Genomic DNA, 22,834 nt, shown 5'->3' with positions numbered 1-22,834 from the left:
GCGCCACAACACATCTCTGGTGTGTTTACAGTGGTCCACTACTTCCAAATATGGAGGCTCTACTTGCTGAGCCTCTTTACCTTCTGTTTTAATCCTGGCAGGTGCAAGAGCTGGCTGTTGCACATGGCCAGTTGGCAGATTCAGAAGGATTCAGTGGTACAGCTTTTGCTGGCCTGCACTATTTGAGGCTGCAGGTGGGATCAGTCATATCTGAACGCTTTGCCCCACCCCCCAAAATGCATATGGAAAATAAACATGTGTCAGGGAGCAGGGTTCAAATTTCAAAAAGAAAGGAGAATTACTTTTTCATTGGGGAGCATTCAGATCTGCAATCACAATAGCTTCAGCGGTAAAGAAATGTAATACATGACTGAATGGGGGATACATGGCTCAAAAACGCTACAAGCGAGAAGGATCTTGGAACTGTCATCGATCACAAGCAGAAGATGAGCCAACAATGTGATGTGGCTGCAAAAAAGGCCAATGCTCTTTTGGGCTGCATTAATTTTATTTATTTATTTACTTATTTATTTCATTTCTATACTGCCCAATAGCGAAGCTCTCTGGGCAGTTCACAAAATTAAAACCAAACACACAATAAAACAATTTAAAATATATAGAACATTAAAACCACAATATAACAATACAACCACAATAAAACCTAGCAGCAGTGCAGGAGTTTAAAATACAGATTTAAAACAGCAAAGATAAAAATTTAGAAAGCTAAAATGCTAAAATGCCTGGGAAAATAAAAAGGTCTTCACCTGGTGCCGAAAGGAATACAATGTAGGCGCCAGGCGAACCTCACTAGGGAGCTCATTCCAGAGCCGGGGTGCCGCAGCAGAAAAAGCCCTCCTCCTAGTAGCCACCCGCCTCACTTCCTTTGGCAGGGGCTCACGGAGAAGGGCCGCTGAGGATGATCTTAAGGTCCGGGCAGGCACATATGGGAGGAGGCGATCCTTCAGGTAACCTGGCCCCAAGCCGTTAAGGGCTTTGAATGTTAACACCAGCACTTTGAATCGGGCCCGGAAATGGACTGGCAGCCAGTGCAGCTGGAAAAGTACTGGCGTAATATGAGCTCGCAGGCCAGTCCCTGTTAACAATCTTGCTGCCCTATTTTGGACCAGCTGAAGTTTCCGGACCGTTTTCAAAGGCAGCCCCACGTATAACGCATTGCAGTAATCCAGACGAGAAGTTATCAGAGCATGGAGAACTGTAGCTGGGCTCTCTCTGTCCAGATAAGGGCATAGTTGGTACACCAGCCTCAGCTGATAAAAAGTGCTCCGTGCCACTGAGTTCACCTGTGCCTCAAGTGACAGTTCTGGATCCAAGAGCACCCCCAAATGACGAACCTGATCCTTTAGGGGGAGTGCAACCCCCTCCAGAACACGTTGAATATCACCTAGCCGGGCAGACGAACTACCCACTAACAGTACCTCCGTCTTGTCTGGATTGAGTTTCAGTTTATTAGCCCTCATCCAGTCCATTACCGTGCCCAGGCCCTGATTCAGAACAGCCACTGCCTCACCTGGGTTTGATGAGAAAGAGAGGTAGAGCTGGGTGTCATCCGCATATTGATGGCACCTCAGCCCACACCTCCGGATAACCTCCCCCAGCGGTTTCATGTAGATGTTAAACAGCATGGGGGATAAAATAGAGCCCTGTGGAACCCCATGGCACAATTGCCATGGCACAGAGCAGTAATCCCCCAGCACCACCTTCTGGAATCGGCCATCCAAGTAGGAGCGGAACCACTGTAGTGCAGTGCCTCCTACTCCCAACCCAGACAACCTATCCAGAAGGATACCATGGTCGATGGTATCGAAAGCCGCTGAGAGGTCCAGGAGAATCAACAGGGTCGCACTCCCCCTGTCCCTCTCCCGGCAGAGGTCATCCCACAGGGCGACCAAGGCAGTGTCCGTTCCAAAACCAGGCCTGAAGCCCGATTGAAATGGATCGAGATAATCCGTTTCATTCAACAGTGCCTGGAGCTATCCTACAACCACCCGCTCAAGCACCTTGCCCAGGAAGGGGATGTTGGCCACTGGCCTGTAATTGTTAACATCCTCTGGGTCCAGGTTAGGCTTTTTCAGGAGTGGTCTAATTACCGCCTCTTTTAAAGCGGCAGGCACCACTCCCTCTCTCAAGGAGGAATTTACAACCTCCTGGACCCAGCCGGACAACCCCTCCTTATTTGATTTAATAAGCCATGAAGGGCAAGGGTCAAGCACACAAGTGGTCGATCGGACTTGGCCAAGCACCTTGTCCGCATCCTCAGGCCTCAGTAACTGGAACTCATCCAATAAAACTGGACCAGATGGTGCTCTGAACGCCTCTACCAATGGAACTGCATTAATGGTGGTGTCCAATTCATGACGAATCTGAGCGACTTTACCCTCAAAGTGCCGTGCAAACTCGTCACAGCGTGCTACCGAGGGTTCCACCGTCTCTCTCCCTGGCCCAGAATGTAACAGGCTGCGAACCACTCGGAAAAGCTCCACTGGACGACACTGAGAAGATGCAATGCTGGTGGAAAAGGACTGTCTCTTTGCCACCCTCACCGCCACAGAGTAGGCTCGATAGTGGGCTCTCACCTGTGTTCGGTCAGACTCAGCACGAGTTTTCCTCCACCTGCGTTCTAGCCGTCTCCCCTCTTGCTTCACTGCCCTCAGCTCAGGTGTGTACCAAGGAGCTGGCCGGGCTCTGCTCAGAGGGAGAGGGCGCTTGGGCGCGATCGTGTCAACCGCCCGAGTCATCTCTGCATTACACAGAGCGACCTGGGCTTCGACAGGACCACCAGCCATACCAGCAGGAAAATCCCCCAGAGCCCTCTGGAATCCATCGGAATCCATTAATCTCCGGGGGCGGACCATTTTAATAGGTCCCCCACCCTTGCAGAGGGGAAAGGCCGCCAGGAGTCTAAACCTCAGCAGGAAGTGATCTGACCATGACAAAGGGACAGATGTTAATTCCTCCACTTTCAGATCACCATCCTCCTGCCCAGTCGAGAAAACCAGATCAAGCGTGTGTCCTTTTGTATGCGTTGGGCCGATGACATGTTGGGACAGCCCCATGGTTGTCATGGCGGCCATGAAGTCCTGAGCCGCCCTGGATACAGCGGCCTCGGCATGGACGTTGAGATCCCGCAGGACCATCATCCTGGGGTCCTCAACACCAAGTCTGAGACCACCTCCATCAGCTCAGGCAGGGAGTCTGATGGGCAGCGGGGTGGGCGTTACACCAACAGAATCCCCAATCTGTCCCGGGTACCCAACACAAGGTACAAACACTCAAGATCTGCATTCGAATGAGCAGGAAGCCTGGAGAGGGAGATTGAATTCCTATAGACCACGGCAACCCCCCTCCCCGACCCTCAAGTCGGTGTTGGTGCTGCACCGAGTACCCAGGAGGGCACAGCTGGGAGAGAGTGACCCCTCCCAGTTCCCCCACCCCGGTCTCAGTAATACATACCAGGTCGGCCCCCGCATCCACAATCAAATCATGGATGAGGGAGATTTTATTTTGAGCCGACCTGGCATTCAGCAGCAGCAGCACCAGGCCCGAGGGCAGACTGGCAAGGCTGCCAGGAACCATTAGGTTGGGGGAAGAACCAGAAGAGGGGACAGCCGTAAGGTGTGTAGCCCCTCTTCTCCTCAGCTGGCCTGTTAATCCCCCAACGCCATACCTCCCCCTGCCCGTGACCACAGTTACGGTGGCATCTCTCTGACCCCCTGAGTTGCCCAATAGTCCTCCCAGGCACATATTAATAGAAGCATAGCTTCCAAATCCTGGGAAGTACTAGTTCCCCTCTACTCTGCACTGGGTAGGCCTCATCTGGAGTACTGTGTCCAGTTCTGGGCACCGCACTTTAAGAAGGATGCAGACAAGCTGGAGAGGGTTCAGAGGAGGGCGACGAAGATGATCAGGGGACTGGAAACAAAGCCCTATGAAGAGAGACTGAAAGAACTGGGCCTGTTTAGCCTTGAGAAGAGAAGACTGAGGGGAGATAGGACAGCGCTCTTCAAGTACTTGAAAGGTTGTCCCAGGGAGGAAGGCCAGGATCTCTTCTCGATCATCCCAGAGTGCAGGACAAGGAATCATGGGCTCAAGTGACAGGAAGCCGGATTCTGGCTGAACATCAGGAGAAACTTCCTGACTGTTAGAGCAATACGACAATGGAACCCATGACCTAGGGAGGTGGTGGGCTCTCCCAGACTGGAGGCCTTCAAGACGAGGCTGGACAGCCATCTGTCAGGGATGCTGTGACTTGGATTCCTGCATTGAGCAGGTGGTTGGACTCGATAGTCTTGTAGGCCCCTTCCAACCCTACTATTCTATGATTCTATTAATTAATTAATTAATTAATCCTGCACCCGGAGGCTGAAATGGTACAGTCCAGCAAAAGCCTGACCACTTGATTATGCCGACTGTATAAACATGCCTTCAAAGTGGTGAAGAAAAACCACTCTGCACCTGGTCAGAGGCACACTTTGTCATTCCTTCTGAATGAGCCCAGGCTGCCTTGGCTGAGAGAGAACCAGGCTCTGTTAACGAGGGAGCCGGTTGATTGGGCTTCAAACAGCCTAATTAGCCAGAGAACCGTTTGCACACCTGCGAGTGGAACCAGCCGCCTCCAGCCATGCCCAAGCAATGAGCTACTTGCAATTATTTTCTCCGGACAGCTCCAATTAACAGAGCTGCCGGCAGATCAGTCGTAGAAATGCGGCTCCCAACTATAGCTTCTGATGTCAGGAAGGGTTTTTTTTTCCCCCAGCCCCTGAGTTATACTGGCAGATGAGCTAGGTGGTGAGCTTTTTTTTTAAATAAAACTTTGTAAAAGATTAAAATTGCCCCTTACGCCGCCGCACAAATCGGTGGTCTTTGATTCTCACTGCACCACGGACCTTGTTATATGAATTAAATATTTCAATATTGTAGCGGCAGCTGGAAACTCACCTGCACATGAGCTCACACAGGGATGGCAGTACGGAAAATTAGGATGTTTTTAATAATGGGGAGGGGGAATATTGAGTAATTGGGGAGGGGGTTCTGCTGAGAATGGAGGGGAAGTATCAGTAAGATCACACGGTTCTTAAGTTCTTCTGGAGAGACCCCTCTTTTGAGACCACTACCCTCAGAAGTGTGTTAGGTGGTGACCCAAGGGAGCTTAGGATCGCTCTCTCTCTGCTGTTCTTCCACCAGCAGGCCTTTGGGCCTGTTGGGTTGGGTACTGTTTTTTTTAAAAAATATTATTAATAATAATTCTGTAATTGTTCTGGTTTTGTTGTATTTTAATGCATTGTTTTATCGTTTTAAACAATTTCAATTGTGCCTATAAGTTGCCTTGAATGTGGGGGAACAAATAATATAAATAAATAAAAAGAATCAAAGGAACACTTGGATTGTTGGCACTCTCAGTATTTGTATTTGGAAGCAGCAAGTTTCTAGATCTCATGGTGGCAAAGATATGTTTAAAAATACATAGCCAGGGGATAATTGCCCCTAACCTGCCACAAGAAGTTACAGAATAACCCATGCAGGGAAAAGGAAGCAATAGAGAAAGGGTCAGATCCCTGACCACCCCTTCTGCCACTGCAGCCCCACCTGAAGGACATGGTGAACCACACAGCCATCATCATCAGAGTCACCCGGCGATACTCGGGAGCAAAGCACTGGTGAAAATTCGCCCAGACCTGTAAAAGGCAAGAAAACCAAGAGCTATTTCGACCCTCCTGGGGAATGACAGAAGGAGGGTTTGATCAGGGCAAAAGTGTCAGCAATGGAATGTGGGCAAACAGTGCAGCTTCTGAGAGGGACGTGAAAACCAGTTTGTGGCAGGGCCCACAGATCACGTATTTCCACCTCAAGTCCTCCAGCTCTCACTGCCTACCTGCTGCATAAGGTTCAGGAAGCGGACCATCCAGCGCCGGTACCAGGTCCCTGTATCAGACTGGATCTCTACCAGTTCGTCCTCCTGTTTGATAGTCTTGATATGGGTCACCTGCAACGTAAAATGTTGGAAAGGAAACATGACCTAGGGAATTATTTTTTGTATTTGTTTGTTTGTTTGTTTATTGCATTTATATCCTGCCTTTTTCCCTCCAAGTAACTGAAGGCGGCATACATAATCCTCCCCTCCATTTTATCCTCACAACAACAACCCTGTGAGGTAGGTTGGGCTGAGAGTCTGTGACTGGCCCACAGTCACCCAGTGAGCTCCCATGGCTGAGTGGGGACTAGAACCCGGATCTCCTGGCTCCCAGTCCAACACTCTCACCACTACGCCACACACTGAATGACACATTTATCTTCCTGGCCTTTACATCAGGGGTGCAGAACCTCTTTCCGCCCAAGGGCTAAATTCCATCTCTGAGAAACTCTCGGGGGCCGCATTCCAGTGGTGGGTGGGGCCATAAAAACAAAAATACCAGCCTATTCTAGCTTAAAACTCTTGTCGCCTGTAACTTATTGCCAGTACGTTTTGGACAGACAGTTCAATCTTTCAGAATGGGGTGGGCAAAAGCCGGGAAACGACCAAATGCTCAGTGGTTGGGGGAACGGAGCACAGCCACCTGGGTAAACTCAGAAGGCTGGATCGGGACCCCAAGAGGGCCAGGTTAGCCTGAGATTCTGTGCCCTGGCTTTACAGCATGGTGCACCTGCTCCTATTCGAATGCCTCCATTTTACCCTGTTGGCATCAGGGCTAAAAATCCCAAGGGCGTGCTTCTCTCCCACCCTGACTCTCTGGCTCCCTCGGATGCCACAGACCTCCCCCGCTAGACACAAGAAGCTGGATGATGTGGCGTTCCACCCGATACGTTCTCTCTTCAGAGCCCGGCACCTGACATGTTGAGGCTGGGGACAAGGACAGCCTCTCACTGGGAAAGAGACACCCTCATAACACCACTGAGCGAGACCTGGACCATTTTTGCCCCTTGGAGTCACGCAGAATCGCACGACCCGTTCTGGCCCATGGCTGGGTTGAGAGTCATCCCTGGAGCTCGAGCAGAACTCTTCCTGCTTTTCCCCTCCTTCGGCCAGAACCTTGTTACTGTTTACGGCCCAACTTCTTTCATCCAAAATTCAGCATGCGCTGCCTGCACCATATGCCCCATTACCCTGCTTATGAGGGACAGACCCGATTTTGGGGAGGCAGGCCTTGGTAAGTTACTGCCCACATTTTGCCTTGGAGGAGGGAGAAAGATTTTGGAGAAGGCTTTTTTAAAACTGCATTGGTGTGAATGGCTGTTCTTCAGTCCATGGCTATCCTTCAGAGGGCGCATGAGTGAGCATGTTGATAAATGCAGACACATGAACTCTATCCTGTGCCCAGTCTGCCGTGTCCACAAACTACTCTAGGCAAGGTTCATTTTGCTTGGCTCCTTCATTCCGCCTTTATTAAGGAATTGCTGATTTTCCATCAGAGGACAATTATTTCTCTGTTGAGTTGTCGCATTTATATATCTATATCTCACCTTTCATCCAAGGAGCACAAGCAACATAAAGAGTACGTGCTCCCTCTCTCTCTCTCTTTCTCTCTCACACACACACACACACACACACACACCATTTTACCTTCACAACAACGCTGTGAGGTAGGTCAAGCTAAGAGATCATGCTTGGTCTAAAGGCACCAACAGTGAATTTCATGGCTCTGTGGGGATTTGAACCAGGTTCTCATCAGACCACCACATCACACCGTCTCCCCTGCCTGCCAACAGATCTTTAACCAAAACGACAAGCACCATCTTTGCATGCATCTCTTCTGCAATAACGTCTCCTGCACCAATTTAAAAGCAAGGGATAAGATGAATTTTTGTGAACCACCCAGAGAGCTTCAGCTGTGGGGCAGTACAGAAATATAATAAATGAAATGACATGAAACCCTCTGCAAAGGAGACAGCAGGAAGATGCACCGGCAGTGAGCCTTGGAGTGTTACAAGGATGGTGGAAGGGGTTCCCATGTGACATCTCATTGAAAGGGCATGCAGTGAGTTCGAGTTCCTACGGGGAGAAGGGGCGCTTACCGAGAAGACCCGTTCGGGGTGGCCTTTGGCTCTCATGTTGGTGTCATGAACTTGCTTCAGCACCATCCAGGCCTCATCATGCTTCCCATTCTATAAAGGCAAAAGCAGGAAGCTTTTCAGCAAAGTTTCACCTCTCTGCATTGGTCTCGTCAAACAAACCACCATGCTCAACCTGTTGGCACAGAAGCCAACAATTGTCCTCCTGACAATCAGGCTATGGGGTAGCCAAACGTTTCAGCTTTGCAAAGGGGCTAGAACCATTTGCCTTTTTGCAAACACATACACCCACAAGGCTTTGGGACTCACTGGCAGCAAATGTTAGTAGGGAGAAGCAAAAACAACAGGGTTTGTGGCACCTTGCAGATGAACATCATCGTTGTGGCCTAAGGTCTGAAGCATGGGCCACTTTTCATGGCACGGCTGCCACTTAGCATGCGGAGCAGCAGCTTTTCAAACATTTCGCCACTGAGCAGTACTTTTCACATGAGTCTCTGCACAGTGCAACCCCACAAGTTGCAGAGGATTTTTTGGTAGGGCAGGGGGCATTTCTAAGGCTTCAACATTGAAAGGTACTTGAAAGGTTGAAAGTCCTTGAAAGGTTGTCCCAGAGAGGAAGGCCAGGATCTCTTCTCGATCATCCCAGAGTGCAGGACACAGAATAATGGGCTCAAGTTACAGGAAGCCGGATTCCGGCTGAACATCAGGAAAAACTTCCTGACTGTTAGAGCAATACGACAATGGAACCAATTACCTGGGGAGGCGGTGGGCTCTCCCACACTGGAGGCGTTCAAGGCAAGGCTGGACAGCCATCTGTCAGGGATGCTCTGACTTGGATTCCTGCACTGAGCAGGGGGTTGGACTCGATGGCCTTGTAGGCCCCTCCCAACCCTACTCTTCTGTGATTCTATGGTTCTATAACATCACCCTGAGTAAACTGAAAGGGGGTTGTCAAAACATGCAGTCAGACGCTGCTGCGCACTGAAGGCAGAGAACCGTGGTGGTCCAGCAATGGAAAGAGGATGGTGAGTTAGATGGACCCTTCATCATATCCAGCAAAGTCATTCTTATATGCAACTCATAATTAGGTCCAAAATGCAGCCTCCCCCAACCTGGTGCCCTCCAGATGTTTTGGACTTCAGCTCCCATCAGCCCCAGCCAGCATGGCCAATGGTCCAGAATACTGGGTGTTGTAGTCCAAAAGGTCCGAGGGGGGCAGGTTGGGGCAGGGTCCTAATGTGTCCTTCCCTCCACTCCCCCCCGCCCTTCCTCGCAGCACCTTCTGCATCCCACCCCTGCCATGCCACTTGGTTCAATTTACCTCCAGGAAGAAGCGAGGGCTCTCCGGCATGGTGGTGAGGGCGCCGATGGCAAAGACGGAGGGGAAGGCACAAACCAGGACGAAGACGCGCCAGCTGTGGAACTGGTAGGCGGAGCCCATTTGGAAGCTCCACCCTGTGGCAGCAGGACAGGCCACGGAATGGGGGGAGGAGGGAAAAGGAAGAGCAGAAGGGGAGGAGTTGGAAAAAGAAAAAGATGCCCCCCCCCACCGGCCCTTTCATTTCACATGCAAGAATTACAGGCTTATGTATATTCTCCAATGGAATCATGGGACACGCCAAATCCAGACCCCGTTCTCCCCTCCAAGTTTCTAGTTCCTAAGACTGCCCAGATAACGTGAGCTGTCTCAACCTGGGAGGAGAGGACAAAGTAAGTTTCCAGTGGTTTTGAGAGGCTGAGGTTTCCATACTCTGTGTAGCTCCTTGCCCCCCCCCAATGGATTAGTGGAATGGAATATGTAAATGCATGAAAATTTGCCTCATATATATACTTTCTACAGGTGGCAAAAAACGGCTTCTCTCTCAGCCTAGAATTTGGGCGAGCCCAGAGGGGGAACCAGAGAGGAGGAGCCGGGACAGCCAGGCACGTCTCCCACAGCAACCCTTACCGTAATGGGGGATGATCGCCCAAGCCATGGAGGATGCATAGATGCCCCCAATCATCCAGAACATACACAGCCAGCTGAGGTGCTCTCCCCGCTTCTCCTGGGCCAGGAACTCTGAGTAGTAGGAGAAAACGATGGGGATCGAACCACCAATGCTGAAAGCAGAAGAGACACAGAGAGAAATCTCAGAACTAAAACAAAGGCCCTGAAATGGCCATTCAGCAAAATGACACATCCTGAACTCCTGGTGGGCCTGTACCACTTCAGACTGCAGACAGTGGGGGGTCTCCTTTTTGACTGCGTCCCCATGTTAAAAAAAACAAAACAAATAGCCATCTCTCTGCACGCATATTAGAGAGAGAGAACGAGGCCAGCGACATAGCCACAGGCCATTTGCTATACATTTTTAAAATCCTAACATATAAAACAGAGGAGGGGGATAGATGTGCCTTGGCCACAAGTCACTTGTACATCCTACCCGCAGGTTGCTCTTGCTTGGCCTCTCAGAGACACACCTGTCCACATTCGTCGGCATTAAATGTGGAGTCTGGCTCCCAGCAGAGCCTGGCTCCCAGCTTCTTGAGAGTATCCATTTTCCCCCATTTTAAAAACAAACCTCAAAGCTAAGTTCCTAGCCCTCATGGTGGCAGAGAAAATAAGACTGGCAATGTGCTGGCAGTACTTTTGGGGGACATCTCCCAGCAGTGCCAAGGCTGTGAGCCCTACAAGGTCCTTACCCCACGCCAGAGAGCAGCCGGCAGAAAAGGAAAGTGCCGTAACCCTGCACGAAGGACGAGAAGAAGGCGAAGACGCTGTTGACGGAGAGGGACATCAGGAGGCACTGCCTGCGTCCGAGCCGGTCTGCCAAGCCGCCCCACAGAAAGGCTCCGACCATCATTCCCAGGTAGACAATGAGACCTGGAGCGAGACAAGGAGAGCAGGTCGCGAGACGCCTCCTCCCATCAGCCACAGTCAGGGAGGCTTTGCAACCACAGCTGTAACCTCAGGACAGATGTTTCACAGTAAGATAGGCCACCTGGGTGCAGGGGTAGGCTTTGGGGTGCAGGCCCGCCTCATGACCATCCCCATAGCCACAACCCCAAGGAGGGGCCAGAACTGCAGGCCGCTGGGCTGATCCGTGTCAACCAGCCAGTCCTCGCCGTTTGCGTCTCAACCAGGAGCAGGCCTTTGGGGACGCGGAGGGGCCTGAATTGCCCATCCCCGACCAAGCCGCCCCCAAACACTTTGCGGAACAATATAGTGCTGCTGGGAAAATTCATTCCCTCCCAGCCGCAGGGAGGACTGCGGCGCAGCTCAGCGGGTGCAGGGAGGTCTGCAGGGGCGGCAGAGGACGTCCCTGCTTGTGAGAGAGTGCTGCCGCTGCATCTCTGCGAGCCGGACTCCGCTGCCCCGCTACGTACAGTACTGAGACCCCAGCCGTCCCTGGGGGGTCCTTTAAGGCAATACAGTGAAGGATTCTTGCAAAGACGGGGCCGTACCTGAGGCTGGTTGAAGGCACTCCGCGCCGCTGAGGCCAGCCGGGCCTCAAGTGACGAAGAGGGCTCCAGGGGAGAGTGCAACCGCTCCGGAACAGGCCGCGCACCCTCCATGCGGTCGGAAGGACCGCCATCAACAGCGCCTCGGTCTTGTCTGGACTGAGCTTCAGTTTATTCGCCGACATGCCATCCCCTGTCGCAGCCAGGCACCGACCCTGCACATCCAGGCAGACTCCTCTTGGTGTGCACGCCTGAGCCTTTCGTTGTCGGATTATCGTTCTTTTGTGGCGCACTAGGGTTCGGGGGCTCTCAAGGGGCGCAGAGTGTGTTATCCTAGGGCAGGGCACGCTGGAAGCGAGCGCACAAAACCCTCGCAGCTTCTCCATTTGCGGAGGGTGATGCGGGGGCCAGGCCAAGCGTGCTTGTCTCGAGTGGGGGGCATGACTCAGCATGCGGGAGGTGCATCAGCCAAAGCCGGAAGACCACGGCGCCTTGGCGGTTTTCACGGCGGCGCACCCCAGCCTCGCTGCGGCACTGTGCTTCCTCCAGGCACATGGGGGGGAGACATCACTCTTTGTTGCCCTTGTGTAGGCGGCAGGCAGCTAATCCCTCCAGCAACGCTGACGCTGGGCGTCCTGCAGTGCCCAAAGTCGCTCGTCTTACGGGGGTTTAGCTGCTCACTTGCCTGCCACCTAAGCCCAGGATTAAGCCACTAAGCACTGGGCCAATTATACAGCCTGACAGATGTGGTGGCAGCAGTTTTGCTCCCTGCCCCCCTCCCCGAGATGGACTCACCCCCTCAGGCCATGCTGGACCCTCCAGCCTCACCAGAACAACAAGCACTCTGATGCACGGGTCCAAAAGCGATTACCAGCACTTCCTCCTTTGCACCAGTGCCACTCCAGACGGCACTGCAGCATGGGATACCCAGCCCTTCCCTGCCCCAAGTCGCTCAGGAAACCTCCGCACTTGCTAACGTGGCGGGCTTTCCAACTGCCACCAGGCCCAATGCAGCAGCGTCCACGTTTTTCCCAGGCAAGGAGACAGAATCGCAGGCGGCGACAGCATCGCTCAGTTTCGCTCCCCGTGAGGGGGCGGCGAGCCATGCGTCGCGTCTTCAGCGGCATGATAGCAAAGCGAGGGTTTTGTGTGTGCGAATGCACCATCGTCACAGATGTGGCTTTGGCATGGCCTCGTAACACACTTTCTGATGGAACCCGTTCACACGGCTCAGCCGCAAGGCAACAAGGGTGAAAGAATCAACGTATGTGAACTGGCCCTCTCAGGGCTCCGTAACACTGGATGACTCTCTGGTGAACGTGTGAACTGAATTGTTCTTTGTTTCAAAGAACTGGGTTTGAGGGACGTTGAGAGCTACGGATGACCTACCTGTGGCATATGACCTGTGATAGGCCCTTCGCACACAGAAAGTCATCTCAGTGGATCCTGCCACCACTGAAGGATGAACATGTCACTTATTCCAAAACGCATCACTGGCGTCTCGATAGAAATGCGCATTTAAGGTGGCTTTACAACAGCCTTCCTCAGCTTGGTGCCTTCTGGGATGTAAAAGGTAAAGGTGTCCCCAGCCAGTCGTGTCCGACTCTAGGAGGGGAGCTCATCTCCATTTCTAAGCCGAAGAGCCAGCACTGTCCGAAGACGCTTCCGTGGCCATGTGGCTGGCATGACTCAACACCGAGGTGCATGGAACGCTGTTACCTTTACCGCCGAAGCGGTACCGATTTATCTACTTGCAATTTCTTGCTTTCGAACTGCTAGGTTGGCAGGAGCTGGGACTGAAGACGGGAGCTCACTCCGTCACGTGGCACTCGGGTCTTGAACTGCTGTCCTGCTGACCTTCTGGTCTGCAGTTCAGCATCCTAGCCACTAAGCACAATTGCCATCAGTCCTAGCCAGTACTGCCCAGGCTTTTGGGGCTACAATGGCCATGCCAGCTGGGGAGTATGGGAGTTGTAGTCCAACCCCTCTGGCGGGCACCTGTTTGAGAGAGGCTGCCTTCCATTTTAAAACAAAAACCAATATAACAACATTGTCAACTAAAATACAATAAAAACAGCAGATGGCAAAACGGAAGCAGTAAAGCCAAAAGCATTTTAAAAGGCTCTAGTTAAAAAAAAAAAAAAAAGCCCAATAAGGCAAAACACTCTGAAAAGCGGAGAATCAGAAGGCCCTAATCACACCGCTCAGAGGGTGCAGCAATTGAATCTAGGGTGATCCCTGATGCATCACTGAAACAGAGGAAATGCCTCACCCAAAAAGAGGTGAAAAGAGGGCACTGATCTGCATAACACGGGTACGTTCAAATTTATGTGCGTAGGTGCAAGTTTAGAAATAATAATTGTAATTTAAATAGGAATACAGTGGCTCTCACCATAGCAGAGAAAACTGACCAGGTGAGCTGCTGTCCAGGTGTTAACTCTGGATGGCCCACTTCAAGGCCGCGGTTCTGCTCTCCCTCCTTAGGGCTCTTTGCCTTGAAACCAGACAGGCTTGCAAGTAGAGGGCTGTCTTCTTCCAGTTCTTGAAAACAGAGCTCTGTCCTTTGTAAAGTAGGCCACTTGGCCACCCAAAGATTCGAATCTCTTTTTCCACCATCTGCAGTGGGATCTCAGAAGCTGAAGGAAGCAATCCTTGAAGGAAGCAATCATTGAGGGACCCCACTCCCTGGCCAAAACCCATATATGTAAATTCATTTATTACATTTCTATACTGCCCAATAGCTGAAGCCCTCTGGATGGTTCACAAAACAAGACATGACTATGAATAAGATCTATCCTGCCGGCCCCAGACAACCGCCTGGCCACAGGAGCCTTCTGGACTGACCGATACTTCCAGACGGTCTCCAAGGGCAGCCCCACATAGAGCGCGTGGCAGCAATCTGACCTGGAGATGCCACTGAGTTGGCTCTCAGTAAAGGAAACTGATGCAGTGCATGGAAAACTGCCCCACAATCCTTGCCATGATGACTAAGGAGCAGTTCCAGGTCTTTCAGCACCGAATCTGCACTCAATAACATGGCAAATGGGCAGAAGCCACAGCCGAGCAGCAAAAGGCAAGAGACCTCGCAAGGGGCTGGTGTCTGGATGGAGAGGATTTGGGCTGGGGGAGGGGGCGGGACAGCAGAAGATGGGAGTGGAGCTGGAAGGCAGAGCGGATGCTGCACAGAGCAGGAAGAGGGCTATTTTTATCCTGCCTTCCATATAGATTTGAACTGCAGTCACAGGACCAGTGCGCCTGAGCGATAGCAGGTGACAGGCTGCTTGGGAGAGGAATTAAGACAGCGGGTTTGGGGGGGCAGGCAGATCTTGGCAGGGTGAAAAATGGGGGGGAGAGAGGGGGGAGGATATGGGGAAACCATGACCTCAGCAAAGCCACCTCATAGGCAGAGCGCTGGTTCCGATAAGCATTCCCTTCCCCATGTCTAAATGCCTTGCAAAGACTTCCCAAACCACTGCCTTCTCCGTTCGTGCCGGGGGGGCGGGGGATCGCTCACTACAAATATCCAGCCAATCTCACAGCTCCAGGGGGTCCCTCATTTCCTTGCTGAGAGAGTGCGGGATGTTCGGTGGATCTCAGAAGGGGAGAAGCATCTCGGGGGGAAGGCCGGGCGCTGCTACGCCCTCTTTCTGCCAAGGGCAGGACAAGACGCAACTGGCCTCTGCTGGAGTGCTGTGGTCAAGTCTGGGTGCCGCACTTGCAGAAGATGCTGACAAATTGGAATGGGCAGTGGGGAGATGGAGTCCCATCAGGCGAAGCTGAAGGAACAAGGCATGTTTAGCCCCCACGTAGTGCACTCCCCTGCCCCACCCTGGAAGACGAAGTTCTGCTGGCCACAGGGGGCTTAGAAGGCAGTCCTGTGAGGCAATAATGAAGAGAGGTGAAAAGCAAGTGGCTTCTGAACATCTACAGAGCGCATTTCCAGGTAACCATGATCACCCGTGCACATTTGGGATGAGGTGAGGGCACCCAGCCAGAGGGTGTATACTGCAGGCATATCCCTGGCTCCTTTCTTCCCCGCTCTTTTAAAAATTGGCTGATGCCTTATCGAGATAGATTCCACAAACTGCGGTCTTGGGATGTGCCACCGTTGCAGCCCTAAATACCCCCGAAGAACGCCTAGGATTTTATGCCGCTTATCCCCTGCATTCCACATGCATCATTTCGGAAATCCTTACAAAACCCCTGTAAAGTAGGGCCAGTATGACCCTAACCATTATTAACCCCATCCTACAGATTCGCAAGAGGGCAGGGGCCGCAGCTGATCCAACAGGGGCTGGTTTGCCCCCGGGGACTGAAGGGGTTCATGGCCCAGAAGATTCAAACTGGGGGCCATCCTGACGCAAGCTCTCGATACTGCTGTTTCCAGAGCACGTGGCCTTGGTGCCACTTTTCTGCCAGAGCAGCTGAGCTTTGGGAATGAGCCAGGGTCCAATTGTGATCGGGGGTGGGGGGAGAGTCCCACTCCCTAGAGCATTGCAGTCATCGAGTTCTTGCGCCCTCCCCCTTGCCCCCCAAGTACGACAGAACCTCTTTGGAACATTCCCCCTCCCTTTTCCCTCATCACGTGGATGAGTCACTGCTTGCTTCTCTCTCCCTCCCGCCCCAAACCATGCTGATTAGAAATGGCAGTTTGCTTAGAGATCGCTGGGAAGGGATTGGGAGGGGAGATGGGGGGGGAGATGGGAGGGGAGACGGGGGGGACGTGTGTTTTGTCACTGCCCCCAATCAGCTGGCTGGAGAATTCCCTCCAGGAAAACCTTCACCAAGCGTGTGCCTGCTCATAAATTTGTCTGATTCAACTATAGCTCTCTAGGAATCCCAGAAGGAAGGAAGAAACATAGAGGAATACGGAGGCAGAGGAGGAAGGAAGGATGAACAGAAGGGCAAGCCAGGAAGTCCAAGGTTCAGATCTCACCTTAGTTCCTTCAGCCTCCTGCCCTCTCACCAACACACCATCTTGTCTGTGGCATTGGAATGATAATACCAAAACTACCTTAGAGGGGCTGTTTTAAAGAAAAAATGAAATCAATTATGTGACGCACTTAAACGTTCACGATAAATGGTAAATGCAAACCTAAGAAGAGGCCTGTGGTTGGATCAGACCAGGCTGGGACCATTTACTGGATCCATCTAGACCCAGCATCCTGTTTCCAGCAGTGGACAGCCAGGTGCTCCTGGGAATAAGTGTGATGGTGACAGCCCTCCTCTGTTTGTCCTCAGTGCCCGGTATGTGGCCTTGTGCTGCCCCTAAAGGTGGAGGCTCTATTTAACCATCGTAGCTAACAGCGGCTGATAGACCCTTCACTTCTATGTATTTCTCCAATCCTGCTGCAGCAGAGAGAGAGTCAGCAGAGGGGCCTCCACTGCTGGCTCAGCTGAGACTCTACCCATGTTTGGGTCCTCCCTTCCTTCAGCTGTTTCCCTTTCCAGCTGGTTGCTACAACAACTTGGGAATCATAGAATCACAGAATAGTAGGGTTGGAAGGGGCCTACAAGGCCATCGAGTCCAACCCCCTGCTCAACGCAGGAATCCAAGTCAGAGAATCCCCGACAGGTGGCTGGCCAGCCTCGTCTTGAACGCCTCCAGTCTGGGAGAGCCCACCACCTCCCTAGGGAATGGGTTCCATTGTCGTATTGCTCCAACAGCCAGGAAGATTTCCTGATGTCCAGCCGGAATCCGGCTTCCTGCAACTTGAGCCCATTATTCCGTGTCCTGCACTCTGGGATGATCGAGAAGAGATCCTGGCCCTCCTCTCTGTGGTAACCTTTCAAGTACTTGAAGAATGCTATCCTATCTCCCCTCAGTCTTCTCTTCTCGAGGCTAAACACGCCCATTTCTTTCAGTCTCTCCTTGCAGGGCTTTATTTCCAGTCCCCCGATCATCCTCGTTGCCCTCCTCTGAACCCTCTCCAGCTTGTCTGCATCCTTCTTAAAGTGTGGTGCTCAGAACTGGACACAGTACTCCAGATGAGGCCTAACCAGTGCTGAGTCGAGGGTAACTAGTACCTCCTGGGATTTGGAAGCTATGCTTCTATTAATGCTGCCCAAAATAGCATTTGCCTTTTTTGCAGCCACATCACATTGTTGGCTCATCTTCAGCTTGTGATCGACAACAGTTCCAAGATTCGTCTTGCTTGTCGTGTTGTTGAGCCATGTATCCCCCATCTTGTAACTGTGCATTTGGTTTCTTTTTCCTAGCAACTAAGAACTGTCTTACTACTGTTCTTTGTAAACCATCTGGGAGCCTTTTCCGGCTGAAAAGAGGGGTAAAAAGCCTTCAAACAAATACATAAATTATTATAATTTTTAGATTGTTAAAACCCTCTCAGCCAGCAGCTGTCATCACATCTTGTGGGAGGGAATTCCATAAGTCAATCAGAAATTGGGTGAAGAAATGCTTCATTATGTCTGTCCTCAATCTACTGCCTAAAAAGATTTCATCCAGTGGACCCAAGTTGATTGTTATGAGTGGAACAAGAGAAACCATTCACTCTCCGTACTCTGCATCCTTTTTATAGACCTCCGTCGTGTCCCCTCTCCCACTTAAGTCATCTTCCCTCCCTCCCTAAACTAAAAAGCCCGATGGGAACGATGAGGATCCAGAGCAAAAGGGCCCTGCGGATCAACCTGCAGACACTGGCAGCTCAGCATTTCCCAAGCGAGAAGATGTGAGGCAGCTCCTGCATCAGCTCTGCGAAGCAGAATCGGACTGGAGAAGAGGTCCGTTCAGGGCAAGCCAGCAGCAAAACATATGAGGCAGCGGAAAGCGAGCTTTGGGGGGCAGGGGAGAAACACACGGAGCCGTGATCTGGGGAACGTACACAGGAAAGAGCAGATGGTGTTCCTTGGCTGTTGGCAGGAAGCTTAGAAGCGCTCCTGGGTGAGGAGGAAACCACAGAATCCGAGAGATGGAGGGTCTTTGAAGGCCATCTAGTCCCCTCTCCTATTCAATTCAGGGAATCCACAGCCTCTGCTTGGAAGACCTCCAAGTGAGGGAGACCCCATAACCACCCCTCTAGGTAACTGGTTTCATGGCCAAACCACCCTCACTGTTCAGTAATTTCTCCTAACGTCCAGCCCAAATCTACCGTCCTGTAACTGAAGCCCAGTGGACTGAGCCCTGTTCTGCAGGTCAGCAGACAGCCATCTTTGGTACGACGAGCTTTCGGGAGTCTGAAGAGTCCTATCACATATTTGGAGAGGGTTCAGAGGAGGGCAACGAAGATGATCAGGGGACTGGAAACAGACCCCTGTGAGGAGAGATGGAAAGAACTGGGCATGTTTAGCCTCGAGAAGAGGAGACTGAGGGGAGACAGGATAGCGCTCTTCAAGTCCTTGAAAGGCTGTCCCAGAGAGGGGGGCCAGGATCTCTTCTCGATCATCCCAGGGTGCAGGACATGGAATCATGGGCTCAAGTGACAGGAAGGCAGATTCAGGAGAAACGTCCTGGCTGTTAGAGCAAGACGACAGTGGAACCCATGACCTAGGGAGGTGGTGGGCTCTCCCACACTGGAGGCATCAAGACGAGGCTGGACAGCCATCTGTCAGGGATGCTCTGACTTGGATTCCTGCATTGGGCAGGGGGTTGGACTCGATGGCCTTGTAAGCCCCTTCCAACCCTACTCTTCTACTCTTCTACGATTCTACATCCCCACTCAGACAGCAACGTTTAAGTAAATCATGGCCTTTGCCTAGATGGAGAACTGCCCAGGTCATTCATTTGCTGTTCGCTCACTCGGCCAAAACAGACTTGGCAGTGGCAGCCAGAGGACTGGCCAATAAATGGAGATGAAACATCTGGAGGGTGCCGGGTTGGGGAAGCGTGGGACAGACAGGAAGGGGACTTGCAGACCAGCCAAGGGGCCAAGAAGACAAGGAAAAGCATTGTTCTGCAACAAGCAGCAGAGCACTAGGTAGGACCCTTTGGATACCGGACAGAAGAGCTCCACAGAGGAGGCCCAGAATCACAGGCCGAAGCAGTAAACATAGAGGCCATCAGAGATACACATGAATTTCATCTCCCATCTCTTGCTCCCATTTCCAGGCCCAGAACTCTCGCAATCCCTTCCACAACATCTGGAACTTTTCTTCCAGGCACATGATCATTCCTCACTAATAGCGAACTATGGTGGTGAGTGCCAACAGAGCTGTATCCAAAACGGGGCCACTGAGAAACAACAGCAGGCTTGGAGGAATACTGATGTTTGCAGAAATACAAAAAACTATTATGTTTTTAAGCCACCAGCGCACTGAGATCTGAACATATTCAGTGGCCCTGAAATGCTGATTTGGAAAAGAAAAATGGGAAATTAGGAATATAGGAACATAGGAAGCTGCCTTATGCTGAGTCAGGCCCTGGGTCCATCTAGCCCAGTATCGTTGACACTGCCTGGCAGCAGCAGCTCTCTGGGGTTTCGGGCTGGAATCTTTCCTAGCCCTGCCTGGAGACGCTGCCAGAGATTGAACCCGGGACCTTCTGCACTCGAAGCAGGGGCTCTGCCACTGAGCTACACAGCCCCTCCCCAAAGGCTAGGCTGCGTGGCTGAACGTGGCTGGATTGCAAGGTGGCTCTCAGGACAACACGGGAATGCACGAAGCTGCCTTATATTGAGTTAGACACCACTTGGTCCATCTAGCCCAGTATTGTCGACACTGACTGGCAGCAACAGCTCTCCGGGGTTTCAGGGCAGGTGTTTTTCCAGGCCTACCTAGCCTATATAGGCCTTGCTGATTGGGGATGATGGGAGTTGTAGTCTAACACATCTGAAGGTCACCAGGTTGGGGAAGGCTGCTTTATACTCACTGCAGTCAGGAGCACAAACCATCTCCTAACTGGAGAAGAGGCTGTAGGAAACACTCCAAGTTTCCAAGCCAGATATCTCCAGCATCTGCTCTCCAGCTGGAATCCAGAGGTCATCTCCAAGCGAGGACATTCTGAGTTCAGAAGGAGAATAGCAAGAATGAAGGAATCCTGGAGGAGGTGGCCACGGAACGCTTGCAAAACCCCAAGAGATCCCTGGTTCCTATCAGACCAAGTTAGCGATTGCTTGAAGCACAGTGTGTGTGTGTGTGTGTGTGTGTGTGTATATATAGAGAGAGGGGAGTTTGTTCAACCCCAGGCTTTAAGAGGTGCTGGGGCTCAGTCTGCCAAGAAGATGGGGACATGACCATAGTTCCTTGGCACAGCATCTGCTTTGCCTCTCCAGGCAGGGCTGGGGAAAATCCCTGTCTGAAACTCCAGCGAGTCATTACCAAGAGAGGCAACCTTTTGGGCCCACAGGGACATTTGGCAATTTGAGAAGAAACTGTCCTAGGCACCACCACGCAATGGCAGCCAAGGGAGGCATGGCGAAAGGCAAGTAACCTGCCCAAAAGACTGGGTTCAAGGCAGAGGTGACGTCTGGGCCCCAGCATTAAACAACTCCTTTGAATCCACAGTTTAAAGCACCAACAGAACCCTATTTCACAGCAAACCCCACTGCTGGTAAAAAAATGTGTTAATTTACGACACGTTTTTCTTCTTTGAAGTAGCCCAACATGTTCCAGCCCTGTATCATGCATGTGGGCCTTCTTGAGGAGTTCCATATTTCTAAAAATTGCCCGCAGAGATCTCTGAAAAAGATACATCTCCAAGATGAATGCTGTGACAAGAATCATGCTGCAGGATTCATCTTGGAGACATATCTTTTTCAGAGATCTCTGCGGGCAATTTTTAGAAATATTGACCCCTGAAGAAGGCCCATATACATGACACATGCTCAAAACGCATTGGGCTACTTCAAGAAATATGTAAACATCCTGAGACTTTGCCTCTTCGTTCCATTGGGTTATTTTAGATGTTCTCCAGTTTCGTCTGACCTAAATGGACCAAGGGTCTGACTTGGTAGAAGACAGCCTCCTATGTTTCTATGTAATTCAACCCTTTCTTCAGAACGATGAGGACTGGAATCTCACTTTATTGCTAGGGGAAGGGCCAGCTAGCTCAGGAGCGGATGTTTGGTGTGCAGAAGGTCCCAGATAGGTCTGGGAAACTCCGGAGAGCTGCTGCCAGTCAGTGTAGGCAAGACTGAGAGAGGTGGACTAACCGTCTGATTTGGCATAAGGCAGCTTCCCGTGTTTCAAAGTTCTTTGACCTGAAAAACCTGCTCCTTAAAACCCAGATGTCTGCAAGGTAGGCTGGCTCCAATTCTCCACAAGAGTGGGAGGTAAGCAACCTGCCTGGTCACTGAGGTCGTTGGAGGGCTCGCTCCTGGCGTTTCCGCATGGATCTATGGCCTGAATGGAGTCCACCAGGAGAAGAGCCTTCAGTGTGGTGGCCCTGTTCCTATGGAACTCCCTGCCTCTGGAGGTCAGGCAGGCTCCAACATTGTGTTGCTTTCGGCACCTCCTGAAAACAGTGTTATTTCAAGAAGCCTTCCTTGGGTGACTGACCGTGGATAAAAGAACTCTTGTTTCTTTTTTAAAATAGTAATTATTTTAACATGGGTTTTATTCTTTTATCCTATCTGCTATTCACCGCTCCAAAGTCTTTGGATGTGGAACGGTATGCAAATATTGTAAATAGATAAACAAAAATAAAATCAGCACTCTGCACATGGTCAGAGGCTCTATGCGCTGTTCCTATGAGCCAGGATGGCTCCCGGGCACTCAGAACAGCCTCACTGATGGCATTTTTGGCTTCGTACACTCAACTGCAGGGACAATCTTTTTCTCTCTGCTGCCAACCTGTGTCTGCAGCAGCTGTGTCTCCCCCAAACACACACTGCCTCTAGGCCAAAGGGGATCCTTCGAGTTGGGGTGCTGTGTAAAGTAATATATATTGGGGGGGCTGATAATGGGGGGGCAGGTGTGGCTGGACAGCAGCTTTGCCGCACTGCGGTGTGTGTGGAAACCCGGCACCGAATTCGGCTGAAAATGCCGGTGTTTTCCCCGGCACAGGCACTCCACCCCCACACATCTCCCTCATTCTCCCACCCCCACCCGCCACAGTTACTTTCACGGGGATTTAATTCTGCCTAAGCTCTTCGCCACAGCAGCCAGGCCTCAGCAGTGCCTCCGTGGAGCGGAGAGATAAGCCCAGGGCCACTGTTATTCCGACACATTATTCCTAAATTACAGGGCAGGGGGGAGAGAGAGAGAGACAGAGAGACAGAGAGAGGAGGCAAGATGAGTCACCACCAGTCGCAACCCCCCCTGGGTCCCGGAGCTTCTCTAGCAGGAATCACACTCACAATAGGAGCACAAAACCTGGCCGGACACAATTCACCCCCTTGAATCGCAGCTGGGACTTTGGTTCAGCTCTGGAACCTCCAGAGGATGTGACGTAATGATAAAACGGAGAGAGAGA

General features: G+C 51.6%; 1 protein-coding gene across 1 annotated transcript in view; it reads right to left on the bottom strand.

Moving 5' to 3' along the window:
• The window catches only part of SV2A (synaptic vesicle glycoprotein 2A), a 47,492-nt gene that overhangs the window by 8,024 nt on the left and 16,634 nt on the right, over positions 1–22,834 (bottom strand). Inside the window, exons 4-9 of the mRNA XM_084823833.1 lie at positions 10,708–10,888; positions 9,974–10,125; positions 9,347–9,480; positions 8,029–8,118; positions 5,891–6,001; positions 5,605–5,693 (exon numbers count right to left, since the gene is read on the bottom strand). Coding sequence (XP_084679959.1) covers positions 5,605–5,693; positions 5,891–6,001; positions 8,029–8,118; positions 9,347–9,480; positions 9,974–10,125; positions 10,708–10,888 — 757 coding nt within the window. The remainder of the gene's footprint in view (positions 1–5,604; positions 5,694–5,890; positions 6,002–8,028; positions 8,119–9,346; positions 9,481–9,973; positions 10,126–10,707; positions 10,889–22,834) is intronic.

This window comes from Heloderma suspectum, chromosome 17 (assembly GCF_057233095.1).
Source record: "Heloderma suspectum isolate Gila_16-S chromosome 17, 16-S_ref, whole genome shotgun sequence".
NCBI lineage: Eukaryota > Metazoa > Chordata > Lepidosauria > Squamata > Helodermatidae > Heloderma > Heloderma suspectum.
The sequence above is the reverse complement of the archived record's forward strand: the minus strand, read 5'-3'. Positions and strand labels throughout refer to the sequence as shown.